General features: G+C 39.7%; 1 protein-coding gene across 1 annotated transcript in view; it reads right to left on the bottom strand.

Moving 5' to 3' along the window:
* Positions 1 to 20,250, bottom strand: part of MARCHF11 (membrane associated ring-CH-type finger 11) — a 95,803-nt gene that overhangs the window by 8,859 nt on the left and 66,694 nt on the right. The window contains exon 3 of the mRNA XM_074329058.1: positions 13,302 to 13,494. Within this exon, the coding sequence (XP_074185159.1) occupies positions 13,302 to 13,494 (193 nt within the window). The remainder of the gene's footprint in view (positions 1 to 13,301; positions 13,495 to 20,250) is intronic.

Below are 20,250 nucleotides of genomic sequence, written 5' to 3'. Positions count from 1 at the left end.
GATTAAAAGAATTCACTGGAGAGAACTGTTACATCATCCAAGTTTCTACCCAAAAGTACTTGAGAAGAAAAAAACAAAACTATGGCTATGATTATTTCAATAAAAGAAATAATGGAATGAGCCCAACACTCTTATAGATAACAAAGATATCTTGGAATGCTCGTAAAACTGAAAGCGTGGATTAGAATCAGTTTAATTTCAGTTGAATGCAACTTCACTTCTGCCCTTCAATTCCTGGGCAGGCGAAACACCTTGTAGCAACAGTTTAATGTCATGTACCCCACGGATCAGAAGTGGACAAGCACAGTCACTGAATTTCAAAATTAGAAAATATTGGGTCTAATTTAATCCAATCCCTTCATTCAGGGGCATGGGGACCCTGAGGCCCAGAGAAGTGACACGGCTTGGCAAAGGGTTCTTAGCTGGAGTCCAGGTCCAGAATCACAGCCAGACCCTTCACACCTGGTCCAGCGTCCTCACTGCAAGAACTCAGACCACAGGAGCCAGCCCTGGGCAAAGCCAGTCCTCATGGTGTCTCTGGGCCAAGAGATATTACACCGACTATGAAACAGATAGAATCAAAGCCTCCTTTCCTGACATCAGAGGCTGGGCTGCTAAAGTGTCCTCCGGCCTTTATCCTCCAGGGTACACGGCAGCATGTGGACATGGAGATGGGAGGATTCCGGTGATCCTCACAATTTCTAAAAGCAGATCACTCTGCAAATCTCGAGGCAACAGTATTTGGTTAAAAAAAAAAACCTATCAACCTCCATCTTCTGTGTTAATTAAAGCTTTTAGGATCAGGAATCTACTTGGACACATTTCCATTCGTTTTCCAAGCTCTACTATATGGACTAAAGCCAGTTCTTAGAAGACTGACTATTAGTGGATTTTTCCTCCTGGGAAGTAGAAATAAACACCACTAATTTCCCCCTTTTCCTCCAATGGATAAATTGTCTTCTGCAAACTCACAGAACATGATTCTATTAATCTGCAGGGTAAACCACAAAGGTGCTGATTGTTTTCTTTTTCAGGGTAAGAATCATATTTTTAAAAATCTAAACTGAAATATCTAATTAAATCCTGTTTATCATTGTGACCTGTGATAGGCTATTTCATTTTTCTTGGCCTTGTTTTTCATTTCTCTTAAATCATACAGGCAGTGGGCAAAAATTCTAAACAGAAGCTACCACCTAAGAATAAATAAAATTTCTAACTCTTCGACTTCATTCACACATCAATCAGATTCATTTAATTAAAAATGTTAATGGAATTTTTAACCTGAATATTAAAACGCTCAGGCCTCCGGTGTCCTTAATATTCTAGTCTGTGATCTAGCAACAAAATTCAAGGTTGAGATGTGATTCTTTATATAAATAATTTTTAAGAAATTGTTTCACTCAGACCAATGGAGAGAGAGAGATGGCTTTGGAGTGGTGTATAAAATATTTTCCACTCTCATTACTAATGTTTCTGTATGTTTTTGGTTCTATTAATTTAGAATAAATGAGTAAAGACTTCACAAAAGAGCTACATTACCTTGAGTTTTTAGGGGGAAAAAAAATTCTCCATTTCTAACCTAAAATCAACTCCTTCGTACTTTAAAAAAAGTATTTATTCATGATGTCAGGTGTTTGAGACAGCAACTAAAGAAGTAGTTTTGCTTTTTTGAATAGACAATAGCATTTTTGTAAATTAGCCATTCGAGCTCAGCATAGAAGGAGGGATTTTTACCAAATAATAGAATTAACTGACTCACATAAACACACAGGCTCTGGAGGGCCAGGGTCCAGATTCCAATCTTGGGTACCTCTTCCGATCTGTATGACCTCGGGGAAACCGCTTAGTGGTGCTGTAGCTTTCTCATCTCTGAGATAAGACTGATAAACGTATGTACACAGGACAGGACTGTTATGTATGAAAACGGAGGTGAAGGGCTTAGGTGTTGCCCGGATCACAGAAGACATGATCTTAGCTATCAGTGGAGATACGGTCTTTAAAACTGTATTTCCATGTATTTGGAAGCAGTTTAAAACATACACGGGCCTCATTTCTGTGGTTCCTCATGACCCACGAGTCTGTCACCTGCTCCCTGTCAGCACACCCAGGCCCTCATTCTCTGTATTGCACAGAAAAGCATCATTTAAGAGAATAATCATATTCACATATGCTCTTCAATAAAAAAAATGTTCTTTGCTGCAAAATAGAACGAGGCCAGGAGATAGGTGCCCAAGGAGGCGGGTGCCAGTTCTCTGGGTTGGTAGGTTAAGGAAGCTGCCTCTTCTTGTCACGGTTCCCATTATCACACAATCTACTTTGCCCTCTCTTCCAAGGAAACCCTCCCAGTCCCAAATCAAGGCGGCCTCTTTAATAACCTCATTTCTGGTGATCTATGGATACACTCAGATTTCTCTAATGTTGCAATTGTTCCCAAGTCTCATTGTTTAGAATTCCCACCACTACTCTTCTGGAAAAGGGTCAAGTCACAGAAAGAGTAAAATTGCACGAACACACACATGTGCACACTTGTCTACAGAGTGAAGCCACAAGGCACGTCCCCTCCTGACTTCTCAGCCGCTCTCCACCACCACAGATTATGTGCACCCCGGGTCTCCTCAGGCCCCAGACCCAGATGGACGACTCAGCCAGGACCTGACGTGCATAGGCCTTGCCCTCCATGTCCGTCTTTCACTCCAGCCTGGGCCTTTCCCTTCCAGACACGGTTCCAGCAGCAAGCTCTGAAACGCTACTGCTGACAATCACACATGCCCTGCTTCTCACTCACCCACTTTCTTAATCTCAGTGCATCCTGTCCCACCTCCTCAAGACTTGGAGCCCTCGGACAGCACAATCTTTCCCCAATCCACCAGCGTCTTTCTGGCTGTGGGTCCTTCCCGGAGAAAGCACAGCCCGTCCTGTAATCCTCCTCCCGCCGCTGGAGGTGAAAGGCAAGGCTGGGCTTGCTGGTGCCTTCCAGCAACTCTGCACACAAAACCCCATCTTAGCCCTGTCTCACCATGTCACTGCTCCGCACTTCCTCCTCAGCCCTGTTGGGTAAAATTGCAGTCACAAAGCCGTGGGGACTGGGGCCATCCTTGCTTCCGCCTCAGGAGGGCACTTGATCATACCCAGTGTCTCTGAGGTCAGCTCCCTCTCCCAAAGCGCTCAGCAGCTGAGCGCCATTTTGAACGCTGTCCTCAGACTCCTTTCCCCACACTGTGCCTTCTTTGTCTCAGCAGATGACCATACTACCTACCTGTCTGAGAAACAGGAGGTCTTTTGCAAGGGGGCCCTTCAGGTTATTCTCCCAGAGTGGCATATGCAGCCATCTCACATATGCCACCCTCTCCTCCCACCTGCCCATCTCAGGGACACCAGGTCCCCCTGTGCAAAGCAAACCCTTCCCCTGTGTGCTCGGTTCTATTTCTGCATTCTCAGGAGCATCAGGCTGTCCGTTCCCACCTGGTCTTCAATCTTCTCACGTCTTCTGAGTCTTTCTGCTCAGCACTTGCCCATGCCTACCTCTGCCATTAAAACAAACAGGAACCTTTTTCAATTCCACACACCGCCCTTCTAGATTCTGCCCTCATTTAACTGTGTCCTTTTTCAGCCAAGATTTGTGAACTTACATTCTGAGTCCGCTTCTGCCTATCCCAGCCATTCTTAGCCTACTGCAATCGTGTCTATCCATCCAACCCCCATGTTGCCAAATCCAGGGAGTACACTTCAGCTTTTTCTCATCTACTCTTGACTTGGCATCTGGCACTGTTCGCCACTTGCTCCTCCTCCCTGAGGTTCTTCCTCACCTGACCCCTCTTTCTTTCACTGCTCATGCTCCTTTCTGCCTTCTCTTCAAGTTTCTCTGTGTTCCTCAAACTGCCGCTCATCTCACCCGAATCACTTTTCTTGCAGACACTGGTTTCAACTACCAGATATAAATCTCCAGCTCAAATTTCTATCCTGAACTCCAGACTCCCAAACCCAGTTGCTTACTGGCCATATCCGCTTAGATCCCCCAGAAAAAGAAAATGTTCAAAAGGAACTTACCATCTTCTCACTTGCCTGTCAATCAGCCTCTGTTGGCCCCTCTCTGTTAGTCGCCCTGCCTCCGCCCTACCTCCATTGAATCGATCACCACCTTATGATTAACCACTTTTAATATTCTAATATTCTAACAGCTGCCCCTCCAGTCTTAATGTAGGCCTAATCACATGCCTGGATTATTGGAACATCTTTCTTACCTTCTCCTGCATGGCCCTCCTACTCCCTCCCCTTCAACATCCCCTGGCTATCTAGGCCCTGACTTCAATAGCAAGTAAACAATCAGGTGCAGACCCCTGTAGGGGCTCCCCAAGCTTTCAGTTTGGTCCCACTGCCAGGTTCCACCATAGCAGCCCTCTAGATGATAAGGCCCTGTTTCCAACAAGTATCTTTTTTGCTCTTGCCACACCAAGTTACATATGACTCCTAAAAATATTACATGTTTTCATGTGTTGACAAGTCAGCCCCCCCCCTGCTCTTTTTTAAAAGTGAGCTCAAGATTTCTTCCTCCCATAGACTTTACTGACCCTAAGTATGATTAACCTTCACCCATCTGCTCTCCCATATATTTTCCTCTTGGAACTTTCCATGTTGTAATTGAATTGCATATTTCCCTGTCTCTCACCAGGGAAACCTTTTCTGCAGATAGTCAATATTTTAGGCTATGTGATGTTATGGTCTCTCAACGGCTGTAATTACTTGTTGATAACACATGAATGGATATGTCTGTATTCCAATAAAATTTGACTTACGGGCACTAAAATTTATATTTGTTGCAATTTTCATATGTTGCAAAATAATACTCCTCTTTTGATATTTTCCAACCATTTCAAAACGTAAACACCATTCTTGCATCATGGGCTGTCCAAGAATATCCCTGTGCCTTTCACATCTCCACCTGGCACCCCAGGCTTTGGACACAGTAAATACTCAATGACTGTTGGCCCAATAGATGACTGACACCTCTTTGGCTAAACTGCCTCCAATTGAGAGAGATGGCTGAGAGACTCACACTGTTCCCTATGAAGGAAATGGAAGTCAACAATAACAATATATTTGGTCTGCTGCTTTGCTAATTATGCCACTATTTCTCTGAAAGAACTTGAACTTTACAAGGTCAAATGAAAGGAAGGTGTTGGGTTGGGTTTTCTCCCCCAAGGAGGCCTAAAGAGTTAATTAGCTTTTTGAGAGACCATTTCAGGCACAGCATGAAAGGCAAGTAGCAAAAACAAGTTCCCTTCTATTTAATTTCCTGGGGTTTTAAAGGCAGCGATATCACTAATAACTAACGATGATAATAATCTTTAGAGAAATTGGTAAACATCAGTAGAATTAAGGCACAGAAAAACTTATAATTTGTATCTCCAGAGTAAAGAGATAATAACGGCCTTCTCAAACATACAAAGGATAAAAATTTGGTTTTCCTTTATGAATTTTGAATTGCAAAGGTCTACTCCGCCTCTCCCTCCAAGGCGCCTGAGGAGAATGTGCTCAGAAATTAGTACCGTAAAGGACTCGAGGCTGGGGCTGGTGTTGGAGGATAGAGTCCCGCTTGCGTTTCAGGCTGACGATACTGCATCAGCCTCTTTCTAAATGAAGTTGTGGCATTTCCTGGGGTATGAAGCATGCTAAGATATTATGAAATCAGGAAATAATGATCTGTGCTTGTAAAGGAATTCTACTCTAACAAATAACTCCAAACAAGCTAGCAGATCATGCGACTCTGGTAACAGTCATGGCTTCAGGGATGACAGAAGCTACCAGCACGGCCAATCTCACAACACAGCCCTAAGACTGGCAGGAACTTTGAAGGGAAACCCAGAGGGGCTCTGGGCCAGAGTAGGTTTCTGCCCTCCCTACACTAGCAGGTGGGCCAAGGTCAGTCTCCTAAGTAGCCAAATTGTGGCACTTGAGGAATGTAGGTCCCCAGTCAAATTATAGATCAGGAAATGGGAGGTGGCCAATAGTCTTCTTCTGTCGGAGGAAAAATTGTGATATGAAGATTCAACAAGGAAATAAATACTGGGTGAATCAACTTCTCTTGTTATTTTGCCAAACAGTGTTGAAGTTGAGCTTCTTTTTTCACAAGTCTATGATTCATACAGGCTTATCCACATTAGTGCTTCCTATGAAACTCAGAATAAGACAACGGCAACAACACCTCCTAGAATCCGCCTTCCACTGTAACACAGCGCCAACTCTGTGGCTGAATGCTGACCTATTGACATTCAGAGCTCTGCTTTCCTGAGAGATCCCAGTAGCTCAGATCCCAGACTTAGTGCTGGTGGTGGGGGTGCTGACTGGGTTGGGAGGGGGTGGAGTGTGGTGGAAGGTTAGATCTAGGCTCCTAATGTTTTGTGATGGAAAAAATAATCTACAGAGATCTGAAGTCTTAGGATTAAACTTGTTGACAATTTCAAATGGGACGGGGCAGGTGTGGGGGTGTTGGTGGCTGACAGCTATCATCTTCACTCCCCACAGAGAAAGTATCTTCAATGTGGAAATGGCCCACGTCAGGTCACACTGGTCCTGGCTCTCCTTAGGGAGGGCTAGGAAAAAGCTCACTCTATCAGACATCCGCAAACACCTGTGCAGGCCGGAAAGAGTTCGGTGAACCAGTGAACACGCGTGTTCTCTTGGTAATTTTACATTTTCACTTGGAACTATTTGATAATTTTATTTTTATCTATAAATATTTTACAGCTTAAAAAATGCTATCTGTATACAATGACCCAAGGGCTGCACATTTTGCAAACCTGGCATATTCATCTATGTGGTCGATGACCCTGGGCGGCTACGAAAGAACTGGACGCTTTCCTGTGCCCTCCAGCAAACTCTTTTTTTTCCGCTCTAAATTACAGCATATTTCCATTCCAATACTAATTCCTAACTCTTTCAGTAAATATGTTTTTCACCTAAAATAGTTTAAGAAATATTCAAGTTCTGAATCATGCTGCGAAGAGCCAGAGAGCATGGAAAATTTTAAACAGGAGAGAGTCTAAAAGTCATTTATATTTGCTTGGAATGCATTAGAAATTTTTTCCTTAGTTGATTTACTTCCTTAATTATGCTTTGTTTGTGCTAATTTCTTTATACTTGAAAGCAAGCCACAGGAAAGAAGGTGACCTGAAAGCACCATTTTAGAAGGAAACAACCTTGGTATTATATAGAGGACAGGTCATCCTTGATGGCAAAAGCTCAGTGTGGTAACCGAGACTTTGATTATCCCCAAAATAGTTGTCAAACTTCTTCACTTTTCCTCATATAATATCAAAGTATTAGAAAATGTACATTTTAAATTTCATGTCAATAAAGTGTTAAACCATGCGTTCCTTTTAGCTACTTTGCCTGAAGAAAAAAACAGCAAAGTGAAGCAATATAAAAAGTAAGACAGAAATATTACCTTAGCTTTTAGAAATGTAAACATATGTCTAATATCATCAGCCTAAGACCATAAGAATATGTTGTATTTATTTATTGTTCTGAAGTTCTATAATGAAATGTGAATCAAAGTTACCAACTGGGAACTCTAAATAGTTTTCTTGTGTATGACCAAAGTTGCTTTAGCTAGATATATTACCAACTATGAAAAACAGATTTTTCTAAAGGGCTATACTAACAGTAATAAAATTTACATGAGTTTTTAAAATATTATTTAGTTTGGAAATCTAAGAAAATGAAAGTTTGTTGGAGAGGACGACATTTCTGCAGAAGGAGCATTTTTTTCAGTATTGACTATAATTGGTACAGTGAGGAGAAGACATTTTGGTCTGATCTTCATTCTACTATATCTCAGGTTATTTTTCAAAATTCCCTAATCTTTGCAGCTCTCAAAAGCAAGACAGGATAAACAATCATATTATACTATATTTCATTATTTCAAAAGAGCCCTGAGAAATAGTTTTGGCTCCTGATGTGTGTGTGTGTGTGTGTGTGTGTGTGTGTGTCTATCCTCCAGTCTGCATGTTTGTGCTTTAATTTGAGAAATAAAATAATACGGAGAACAAGCAATAACAGAATCAGTACTTTAGCCACAGAGCCACGTGACAGAGAGAAGCAATTTTTCTTAAAGCAATTTCAGGAAGCACTTTCTACACACAAAAAGAGAGACAGACTGAGGAGTGAAATCCCCTCGGTGTTAACAGTGTAACAGAAGACGCTGGCCCCAGAGCGTCTTAATGTGCTGGAGAATGCAGGGTTGAGGGGCAGTGGTCTCCGCCCCCGGTCACCCTGCTGGATTGCATTTTTCAGAAAGAACACCTGGATGCTTACAGCAAAGATCAGTATGTCCCCGCACATCACGTCTCCGGCATCCCCGAAGACATCAGACGGATGAGCTGCATATACACAGGGCCCAGTGTGGCCACTCTTATTTTCTTAGATAAAACTACCCCACAGACCTAAATAGTTGTAGAATGGATTTTAAGAAAACCACTCTGGTGCTGTTAAGTATAGTTCAAACTACACACTATAGTTCAAACTACCAATTACAATGTCAAAAAGTGACATCCACATTTGTCAAGGTGTGGGGAAACTGGAAATGCCATATATTAGGGGGAGGGTATAAACTGGTAAAGGTTTTTCAGGGTGCCAAATGTAACATGCACTTATTACCCAAACCAGACTTTCCACTTCTCGGAATCCTGCCTACAAAAATACATAACAGGATGTCCTTTGCAACATTGTCCCTAATGGCAAAAATTGAGAAAACCTAAATATCCGCCAGCAGAAGAAAGTTTAAGTAAATAGTATACATCTAATAAGGAAAGAGCTCTAGATCAGACTGTTGAATGAAGAAGCCTATTCAATAATACGTCCTGCTTATATGAAAAATAAAATACGTAAATGTCTCGGTGCCCAGATCTAGAGGCTATGCATCAAAACGTTGAGAGGGGACATTTCTGTAAATGGAGAAACGCAACAGAAAGCCCAGTAAAATGGTCTTTTTAAAACTTTATATATTTCACAATTATAAGTACAAAAGGTGTTTTTTATTTGAATATGTATATATTTATGTGGACAATTAAGAAAAATTTCTAAAAGAACAAAAGTAATTCAAGGTTTTTCAACTTTGTAACCATAAACAGTTCCTTCCCTTAGTATCTCAGAGAAGATGAAAACATTTTCCAGACATGGATTTGGCACTACTTTATGTGTTAATGAGATTAAGTATAAGCACTGCTATCTCTGTTTCCGGAATCCCACTCTCATAATAGGGTTTTAGTTCTAGCTTGTTGCTTCTACAAGAAACTGAGCTCACCTCTGTTCTACCAGATACCAAAAGGACTTGGTAACTACTCTCACTTTTTAGATGCAAGTTAATCAAATGACTCCCTGTCCTCACGGCCATCGCTTAGTCCCTCAATCTTTCAGTCACTAATAAGCACATTCCTCTCATGGCCCAAACTTCCTTTGAATCACATGACCAATGGAAGCGAGAGCCTTCCATTTTCTCAATGTGCAAAGTACGGAGGTAGAAACCATATCCGGCCCCCAGTGCCTTCTGCCAGCATTTGCTCTTCAGTCCTGAGTTTGCTAATCTTCCTGTGCTCACAGCGCAAACCTTAGGAGGGAGCCAATGGGAGCCTCCTTTGGTTATTACTTCTCCCTCAATGACTGCCCCTGGGCTACAGTATCTCAGTGACTTAAAGCCATTATATTATTTTTCCTGGTGTGCAACTATAGTTGGAATGCTATCTATTTAAATATATAAAAGAGCTCCCCAAATATAAAGTTTTATCTTTTTGTACTTTCATTTGCTTAAGACACGTCTCCCTCTTATGGCTCTGTATACCTCTTGAGCACCACCCTCACCTTTAATACCCTTCCTTCTCTTAATCCTATTAAACTCATTCTCACTTTATTCATCTCTTGTGGAACAGTTTCTTTGTCATTAAGGAAACACCACCTATTTATACAGACAAGGTGAAACTTGTTAATAAAACTCTCATGCATTTATAATTCCGTCATCTCAAAAGCTGTCCAATATGGAAGCCAACTAGCCACATGTTTAAGTTAAATTTAAGTTAAATTTAAATTAATTTAAATAAAATTAAGTTTAAAATTCAGTTTCTCATTCTCACTAATTACATTTCAAGTGCTCAATAGCCGAAGGTAGCCAGTGTCTATGATCCTGGAAAACACAGATATGCAACATTTTCATCACTGCAGAAAGCTCTACTGGGCAGCCTTGATTTAGGTATTTCAACTACAATAGTACCTAGACCCTTGGGAGACTTCAAAATTTTAATAGCAAGAAGAAACTTGGGAAAATTTTCCAAGAAAGATCTTGGGAAATCAGAAAATGCAGTAATTAATAATGAATGAAAGCAACAAACCAATACACTGTGTCTGGTTACAAGTAAATACATTTCCCCAAGTAAATAAATTTTCTACAAATCTTTACATTGCTATTTAACAATCCAATAATAATCTCCTACTAAGTATTACATACACCTGGCTGGATTATAACATTTTTTGATTCTAGAATAATCTTCTATAGATTTTAAGAATTATTCTTTAAAAAGAGCATTTAGGTATAAACACGTTTGAAAAGCTTAGCCGAACAGGAATGTAGGACTGTTTCCAACTATTTAAAGCCCTCTGAATGGCAAGCCAATATTTCATCCTCCAACGGTGACAAGGAAGCCATCTCCCATTTGCAAAGCATCTATTCATTTATCAGCCTGCTTGGCTCTCACTGGCCCATGAAATCTGCCTGAAACTGTCCCCTCTCTGCACACAACACCCCAGCATTAATCTCTTCCTACTTTGTCTAACTATCATCTCCTGTGCATAGTTCCATAACTGTGAAATCCCACTGCATTCCAGTTACCTACTTACATGTCCATCCTCCCCATGTGGGTGGAAGTTCCTTGGGGGCAGGAAAGCATCGGCTCTATTACAGCCTATGATCCATTTGGCGATTGGAAGCCTACCTGTATTTGCTTTCTTGGCTATGGTAGTTGCCTAATTTCTTAGGGGAAAAAAATAAGATTTTTCTCTTGGCCCAAACAGACTAATTAATGAGATTGCTAAGGGAAATCAACAATATTGTTCAGTCTGAATTCTTTAATATCTTTCAAAATATACAAATAAATCATTGAGTAATGACATTTAGGTTTGAGCCAAAAGACAATGGAGAGTATTGTCAATATTTAAAATTTAGATAAAGATTCACTCTCCAAAGTGTCTCCAGGAAAATGTCAATTGGTTTTTGTGCCTATGAAACTTGACTTCATAAACTGCGTAAACACCCAGATTTCAAAAGAAAATCCCAAATATGTCATATACTGTTGAAAGATCATTAGCTCATCTATATAGTGCTTCCAAAAGCAGAATTCTAATACCCTTGGTTAAAAGTATGGCATTAACAGTCAAAATTTGAGATACAATAACTCAAATGCAAGCTGTGAAATTCAGGAAAATGATTTCCTAGCCAGGAAATAGATGGCCCTTTTTAGTGCTATAATAACATCAAGAAAGCCAACTGGAATTGTTTTTCCCTCCAGGTTGGATTGGGAATCCAATGGTTCTTTTGTTTTTCACCTCCCCTTTTAATATCAACGGAATACCACATCTTATAACATTTGAAAATGTTGAAAAACAAAATAAACACTACCTCTGAATTTGCTGAGGGATTTATAGAACAATTTGTGATTCTTCTTTATTTAGAGCATCACCCTAGAGATTATACTTGTACCGAGATTTAGAATTTCCAATTGCTTACATATGCATTATCACATTGAATGCAAATTGTTCATATACATGATTAGTCCAATTATCCAGGCAACATCTGCTCAGTTCACATATTATTCATGGCATTTCCCTTCCTTCTTTTTGCCTTTCTGGCCTGAAATTTGATCATTTTGTTTCTTATTAGTCTTGCACTAGTGACAAAGAGAAAAGAAGGAGGGGAAATTCAAGCTGATCAAACTTTAAAATTTATAGAGTTCTCTTGGAAAAAAATGACTGTGAATATTGAAACTGCTAGCCTCATTAAGGCTCTAGTGAGCAGAGGCATTAAGTGAGTCAAACTATTTCAATGTTTGTGACTTACTCAAATACACTTAATCTACAACCTGTAATTAATAACATTATTTTATAATCACTATTTCCTTTCTTTAGGCCTGTGAGCTGGGACTGGTTATTCCCATTTTTACAGGGGAGAAAACAGGAATATGGACAGACGGAACTGATGTGTTCAAGCGGAGGCCAGGATTATAGGCTAAGTCATTTGACCCCAGTGGAGTACCATCCCCTGAAGTCAGCAGTTGTCAACTTTACGTGCATCAGAGCCTTGTGGGGGGCTTGTGAAACACAGGTGGCTGGGGCCAAAGGTTCTGATGCGACAGGTCTGGGGTGGGGCCTGAGAATGCACATTTCTAAAAAGGGGCCACAGGCTGCTGCTGCCGGTGGTCCTCAGACCACTCTTGGAGAATCACTGCTTTAAACCATGGCTGCCGCCCTCAGCTCTTTGTACATCCCACTAAACTCTAAACCCCATCACAACAGGGAATGGCTCCTCGGTACAGTGTTGTCCCTCTCTATCCCTACCCCCTATTGCCAACTGGTCACCGTATGCACTGCAGGACCAGGGCATGAATCGGTTTCCATTTCCTCATGGCATTAGGGAAACAACAGATCAGGTGAAACATGTAAGTAACCTTTAATCGTAGGATCTGTTTAAGCTAAAATGTTTGATCCTTTTTCTCTTCTAAGCCACTGAATATAATGTGAAACAAAGAGACACAGGGCAGCAAGGAAAACTGTCCCCAAGCCTAAACCCTTCCAAGGAGCCCTTTGCGCCCTTGCAGAATCTGAGTCACCATGCCATCCATGATGTTAAGACCTCCAGGTGTGGGTCCTGTCCCCAAACACAATGATCACCATCGTCACCAGTCAATACTATCCCAGCTTTGTGAAGGGAGACTGATTTGCTCTGATTCCTTAGAAATCAATGTCTGTCCTTATATCGCCCACTCCCAATAATTTCTTCCACTCCTCCTTCCTTCGCATTGCAAAATATATCACTTTACATGGGCAGTATCCTGTTAATTTTTTCAGAGTACTTGGGAATACAGATGCTCTGCTTTGTGAGAAAAGTGGCCAGATTGTGATGCCCCAGATAGTTAATTCGTTCGCACGAATGAAGACCGTGCGAACCCCAACATTCTCTATTACATCCAACTGGTGACAATACGATAGCTGCAAGAAACGGATTACTGACAGTTTGTTAACGTTCAATAGCATGGTCTTACCTATGCACACTAGATCCATAAAACCATACATTCCATAGCAGATTTGAAAAAGGACGTCCTTTCTCTGCCACACTGCATAGGGGCTGAAGGCCGACCAGAGGAGCCAGGTCACACTGGCTATTAAGAACAGGGATCCTAGGATTACAGCAATCATCTGAACTTTCTCAACCAGTGTTATAGAAATGCTTTGCCACTAAAAGAAAAACAGAGGCATGTAAGAAAAAGGCGCTGTGTATAATTTTAAAAGGAAAAAAAAAAACACATTTTCAGCCCCATGTTTCTCTTCATAATAGTAAGACCCTTTTCCATCTGATTGGCCCCCCAAATGAATGTTTCCATTTCATCCAGGCTATAACAAATAGACAAGCAGATAAAGATTAATGAGTCGCCTTAGTGTCATTATTTTCAGTAATTCGCCATTCTGCAAATTCAATCTCGTTTTATTCCAGATAGCAGTACTGAACGTGAACGGCTGAGGGACATTTAGTACCTGGGAATTACATTCTCTTCTTTCACACATGCATGAAATTAAAAACAACCTGAAGAAACATGATGAGGACTCCTCTATTTGGAAATTTATTTTGCTTTAAACATATGTGGCTACTGCAAAAAAGGGAATTTCTTGTTTTTTGTGAGAAAATGTGAAAAATAAATAAGTAAATGATATAAGAACATCAGTGAAAAAGTTGCTTAAGGTAAAACACTAGAATAATTATACGGGAACTATAAAATGGTACATTATCAGTTATTGGTATATTTACTCAGCTATCACTGACATTTAATTATCTATAGAGTAATCCATGAAGCCATTTTTGTCAAGATTTAGAATTTGTACCCAAATGGAGAATCTTTGAAACTCACAAACTGTATGCAGCACACACTATTCAGTGGGGAAAGTAATTTGAGAGGATTTACAGTATAAATGTTCAAAAATTTTCAAGGGTGTTATCAACTTGAGAGAATTAATTAGTCATGTTCTCACTTTCACATAATTGAGACAGAAACAAAACTAAAATTGCTATTACGGTTTGCCAGTAAACAATGAAACTCAAAACAACCTGCGCAATCTTCTGTGTGAAAGAGCTCTGGCTGTTGCAACATATGGCTTGTCAAAAATAATTCCTAAACAGTTTAAATAACCTTTAAAAACAAATGAGCTTAAACAATCAGCGTCCATTAGGTGAATCTGGTATTTTCTTAAATTCTTTACTTACCTTCAGTCTGAATATGTACATCGCCAAATGGCAAGTCGTCTATCTCTGCCCATAACTTCCCTCTCCCCCTTACTGTCTCTGTGTCTCTCTCGTCATAAATAATTTACATATATTATTTAAGTATGCCTTTGACCATGCATATTCATGCATACACTTTTAAATTCTACACTTATTAAAGATTAAATATCAAAATGCATTTGAAATATTTTGTTGTCTAAAATCATTTATTTTTATTTTAAAAAACAGAATCGAATGACAGTTTGGTAGGATTCTACAAGAAAGATATTTCTAATTGTTTCAATATGAAGATTCATTTGTGGAAAAATGGTGCCTGCTTTTATAATTCTGGATGAATAATTAAACTAATCAATATGGTTTTTTACCATTACAAATCAATCAATGTTGTATTTCAAGCATGTTTTTGGATTTGTCTTTTCACTAACTTCATGACATAATTTTAAACACATTAATTTCAAACTGCCAGGCATTTGACTGTTAAACCATTTTAAATTTGGTGTCATCAAACAAGGATGAAGTGTCAATGTCTCGTTGAGTTCTGATGTTCACTAAGATTTTCTACAAATACAACCACATGGTAAGCCACATAGAAAACTACTTCCAACTAGTATCTATCCTAGATGGGTGCTACCGTGTCTATATGTACTGGGTTACCTTTTATCGATTTATTAATCACATCAGACAGATTTATTAAATCCATGAGGCAAAGGCGTCCAACTTGTGCATGCACGTGTGTCTGTGCGTGTTTGATTTTCACATGGTGGGCCACATGTTTCAAAATACATACTGCCTAAGTCACAAGAGTCACGGGTAGTCAGTCAAAGGTGAGTGAGGAGGATTCACCAAGCGTGATCTTTACTGATACCTGTTTTCTTTTTGCTAGTAATCCTTTATGTTCCAGATTCATTACATAATTTCAGTGGAGTTAAATTTGGACAGCTTAATATTGTATGGTTAATTATATTTCACTTCAATTAGGCTTACTAATTAATTGATCCAAGACTGCCTGCAGGTCAATTCAGTAACAGCATGGTGGTCATAGGCCCTACTACGGATTTGGGTGAACTGGTGGGGTTGGTTTTATGTGGTGGTGCTACTCCTGGGAAACACGGAAATTGTGGTGGCTCTCGTCTCAGAGTCAACCTGACTGCAAGGAGTGCGAGGCCGTGCTCAGATGGCAGGCTTCCGACACATGAGGCTTAGCTGTTCCTTCGCAGAAAAGCTGAGTGATTAAAGGACAGACTTACTAGAAATAAGAAACACTGATGCTTCACGCTTGCTTGGTGATACCAAATTTAAAATGATTAAAGATGTAAATACCTGGCAATTTGAAATTAATGTGTTTAAAGTTATGTCAGAACCTAGGGAAAAAAGAACAACTCTTGATTACTATACACTGGGAAGCTTAATTATTGATCCTTATCACATTAGATATTATTTTTTGTTGTGGATATAAGAATTTAAGATTTTTGAAGCTTATTTTTAAAAGATAAACAGTTCAAATTTGTAATGAGCTTACTGAAATTTTTCATTTTATATCACTTCGCTAATAATACAAACCTGCCTGAAAGTGCATAGATGTTCTTCTTCAACTGATGGACCTTAAAATTAACACCATTTAACTGAATAGCTAATAAGAACAAACCATTATTGAAACCAAAATTATTAAACTAATTATGAACATAGGCATTTTCCTTTGAACACTGATATTATCTTGGGAATTTCTTTGCCCACTATCTACTGATCTTTCTTATTTTTACCATTATGTGCAAAAAGTGGGAATGTTCACATTCTTCCTCTAGGAAAAATAATGCTGCTTTCCACCACTAGGAAACATCCACCTAGCATCTTTGCCCTGGACGGTACACATTATCTACAGGCTCAGCCTCAAGGAGCTGTGCTAATGGACCATTAGCTTAGACAATAAAAATAGAAGATGAGTCTCTTGGGGCTTCTCTCTCTACCCCAATGGTACCCAAGGCCTGGATTTCAGTTTGTAAGACATTTCTGAATCTTAAGCAAAATTAGTAAACCACTGAACATACTTTTCTCCTCTAAAACTTGATCTGTGTGTGTGTGTGTGTATGTTTACTTTTTTTCACTTAAATTTCTTCCCAAGATTGGAAAGGGAAGTAATAGAACAATAACTAGATTGGCTCTGAATAATTGCTACTATTTTATTTTTCCCCGTAACATTGGGATATGTGTTAATACTTTTATAATCCTGAAAAGCTAGTCACTTCTACACAAACTACAGGACGTATTGTTTCTAGCAAAAGAGGGACCGATTAGCTCCTCTTTTAGAAGTTCATTCTTATTTAGCAAACTGGAAATAATTAAATAATTATAGCCTATATTTATATAGGGCTAACATGTGCCAGGCACTTTTCTAAGCAGTTACACCTATGAACTGATTTAATCCCCATGACAACTCTATTAGGGAGGTATTACTATTATAATCCCCATTTTGTAAATAAGTAACTGAGTCCGAGAAATGAAACAATTTGTCCAAGGTTAAACACCTAGTAAGGACTGGAACTGAGACACAAACCCGGGTAGTCTGGCTGCTGGGTTCATGCTCTGAACCTTTACACTATACTGTGCAATAATTCCACTGAGCTCTGATAACAATCAATTGCATATACCCCATCTTCACAGGGCCATGAGATTTTACTGATAAAAGCTTTGAGTCTGTCTTCTCTGGGTCTACTGAAATAGCTTCCCAGCTAGTTGTGAATCCTTCTAGTTGTGAATCATTCCCTGATTCTCTGTGTAACTCCCAAGCCTACATTCCTAATGAAAGGAGAGCTGCCCCTGCCAGGCTGGACTCTAAGCTCCACCGAGGGGGGCTAAATGCTTGGTTCAGCGCATATTCCCAGTGCCCGGCACAGGATAGTTGCAGGAAGATGAAAGAAAAGATGGAGGACTATTACAAGGCAGAGAGGGAAGGAAGTTACAAGTTGGATGGAAAGAAGGAATTGAGTGATAGAGGGAGGGAGAGAGGGAGGAAGGAAAAGAAGGAGGGAAGGAGGTAGGGAGAAAGGAGAGAGAGAGGAAGGAGAGAGGTTGAGAGGTACACTCCTCAATTTTGCTTCATCTGACTTCTTGGTATTCTCCCAAATGCCATGTACTTTTCACTTCGGCCCCTTCTCTGCCTTGAGCATTTTCCTTTCTCAGCATGAAATGCCCTTCTCCCCTTTTCACCTCACGAAATCACTCATCCATCTACGACTGACTCTAATGCCATCTAAACCTAACCCCCTCCTGCCACTCTTCTTCTAAGCAGAATCCCTCGTTCTGGACCCCACAATCCACTGTTTATACTTCTGTTTAGTGCAGATTTCACTCACTTGGATCACAGATAGATGTTTATCTCCCTTTTTTTCATGGACTACAGTTTTCATAACAGCAGAAGCTGAGTCTCATCTCCCCTTATGTTCACTAAACAGCTGAACACACTGCTGGGACCCAGAGCCGGGTACCATAAAATATACCAAAATGGCATACTGATTACTCTGAATTAAAGTTACCTGACAAGCAGCCAGTGCTAGAAGGGCATGTTGGCTCTCCCTTGCTTTGAAGGCGGGATATAAATCTCCCCTGTGAAAGGTGCCCTACTTGTTCTGGTGGGGGGTTGAGGTTCCTAAGAGAGATAACCTTATCACTAGAGTTAAGGAATCCAGGGCCAAAAAGCTTCCATAAACAAACCTTGCTACCCAAGCCCAAACTCAGTTTAGATTCCTCACTGGGGAGCACCCAAACTCAAGTATCTTTGTCCTGTCAATTCATCAAATTTATTGTTTCTTTGCCTAAAAAGTACAGAAAGCTGCTAGTTCATCATTCTGAGAGTATCATTTATGGTCTCCTGTGTGCAAATATTAAATTATTTTTTCTCCTATTATTCTGGCCTTTTTCAATTTTATTATTAGTTCACCCATAAGAACGCAAGAGGGGTAGAGAGGGGAAATTCTCCCCCTCACAGCCAATACCCAATAAATGCTATAAATATACGGTGTCCTTACTTTAGTTTCCATCATCCACCTGGCTGCCAGATGAACATTCTCTTCACGGCCATTCTGTCTTTGCCTGTGGGATAAAGCTCCATCTCTGACCAAACCACCAGTAAGTACAGAGGGGAGAATTTAAACTCAGATTCGTTTTCAAACCCTAACTAAGTTCTATCTAGAATGCCTTTCTCTCTATCTGTTGTCATTCTTTCTTTCTGCCTTCTTGCACTGACACATCCTACATCTGAAAGCAAAAACAAAAAGGACATGCTTACACCTGTCTAAAAGGTAGTTGTAAGGATGGGGAAAAGTCAACCTATGCAAAAAGCAGCTCAGTAGAGCACCGACTAAATCTGACCTACAGCTTCCTAAATGGCATCCTCAAATATTTCTTGAGTCTGAAAATTGCAGTTTGTTAAATAAGTATTAACATTAAGAAGACAATCTCAAGGAAGCATATCTTTTTAATTTTAATGAACGTTACAAAAAATTAAATAAACTCACATTGGAAATTATTTAATATTCTCTTTATACACGACTGTTCATAGATGCACCAAGTAAGGTCCACCACTTGTAAAAAGGTACAATGTACGTGGCCCAGAACTGAGTATCATTTTGTGTGAGGGTCCATGTTATTGTGGCACTCTTCATGGAAAATTAAATAAGTACCCCAATAACTACCACACATAACTGTGAAACCATGGCAAAAATTGTTGTCCTTATTAATGAAATCTTATTAATCAACACAGGTTTGTTACTGCCTTCAGAGAAAAAAGGGTGGAAGGAAAAGCTAGGAATTTAAAGAAATGATGGGAGACCAAGCCAAGGTAAGACCAAGACAAGAGTCTCCCCCTTGTACTGTGTTTCCCCGAATATAAGACCTAGCTGGACCATCAGTTCTAATGCATCTTTTGGAGCAAAAATTAATATAAGACCCAGTCTTATTTTAATATAAGACTAGGTATAATAATAATATAATATAATATAATATAATATAATATAATATAATATAATATAATATAATATAATACTAGGTATAATATAATACTAGGTATAATATAATATAATACCGGGTCTTATATTAATTTTTGCTCTAAAAGACACATTAGAGCTGATGGTCCGGTTAGGTCTTATTTTCAGGGAAACACAGTATAAATTACTTCCAATCAGAAAGATAAGAACTGAAGAAAGGCATACATTTCATTAGGCCTCCAGGAAGCTATTTAGGAAGATGTAGCTGTCATTCCATTATCTGAAAGAGTTAATGCACCTTCTCAATTTAGAACTCAATTTTCTCCCTGAAAATAACAAGTGCTCAGAGAGAATAAGGCTGAACTCAGAGAAAGTGTATTTATTCAGTGTGCATTGAATCATTCAGTCTAAAGTAATGTTTTATCTTTGTTTTTACAAGGCAGGCCAGATATGAATCATAAGCTAATAGATTTGTAGTATCATGATTTATAGTACATAGGTGACAAGTGGGATTACTCACCAGTGTCACAGGACAGAATATCTGCTCTTAAGAAGTGTCCTCTTCTGTAGAATGAATTTAGCTAAAACATATTTTCAATCATCTTGAGATGGTTTTTAAATTGAACCACTAAAGTTGGGATTGGAAATGCTGGCAGAACACATCTCAGTGTGTAATCAATTTGACATGTGGATGCAACATTCAGTTATTATACGCCCATTCTTCGTAGAGTTGTATTT

This window comes from Rhinolophus sinicus, linkage group LG03, assembly GCF_036562045.2.
Source record: "Rhinolophus sinicus isolate RSC01 linkage group LG03, ASM3656204v1, whole genome shotgun sequence".
Taxonomy (NCBI): domain Eukaryota; kingdom Metazoa; phylum Chordata; class Mammalia; order Chiroptera; family Rhinolophidae; genus Rhinolophus; species Rhinolophus sinicus.
This window is presented reverse-complemented; position numbering and strand designations above follow the sequence as displayed.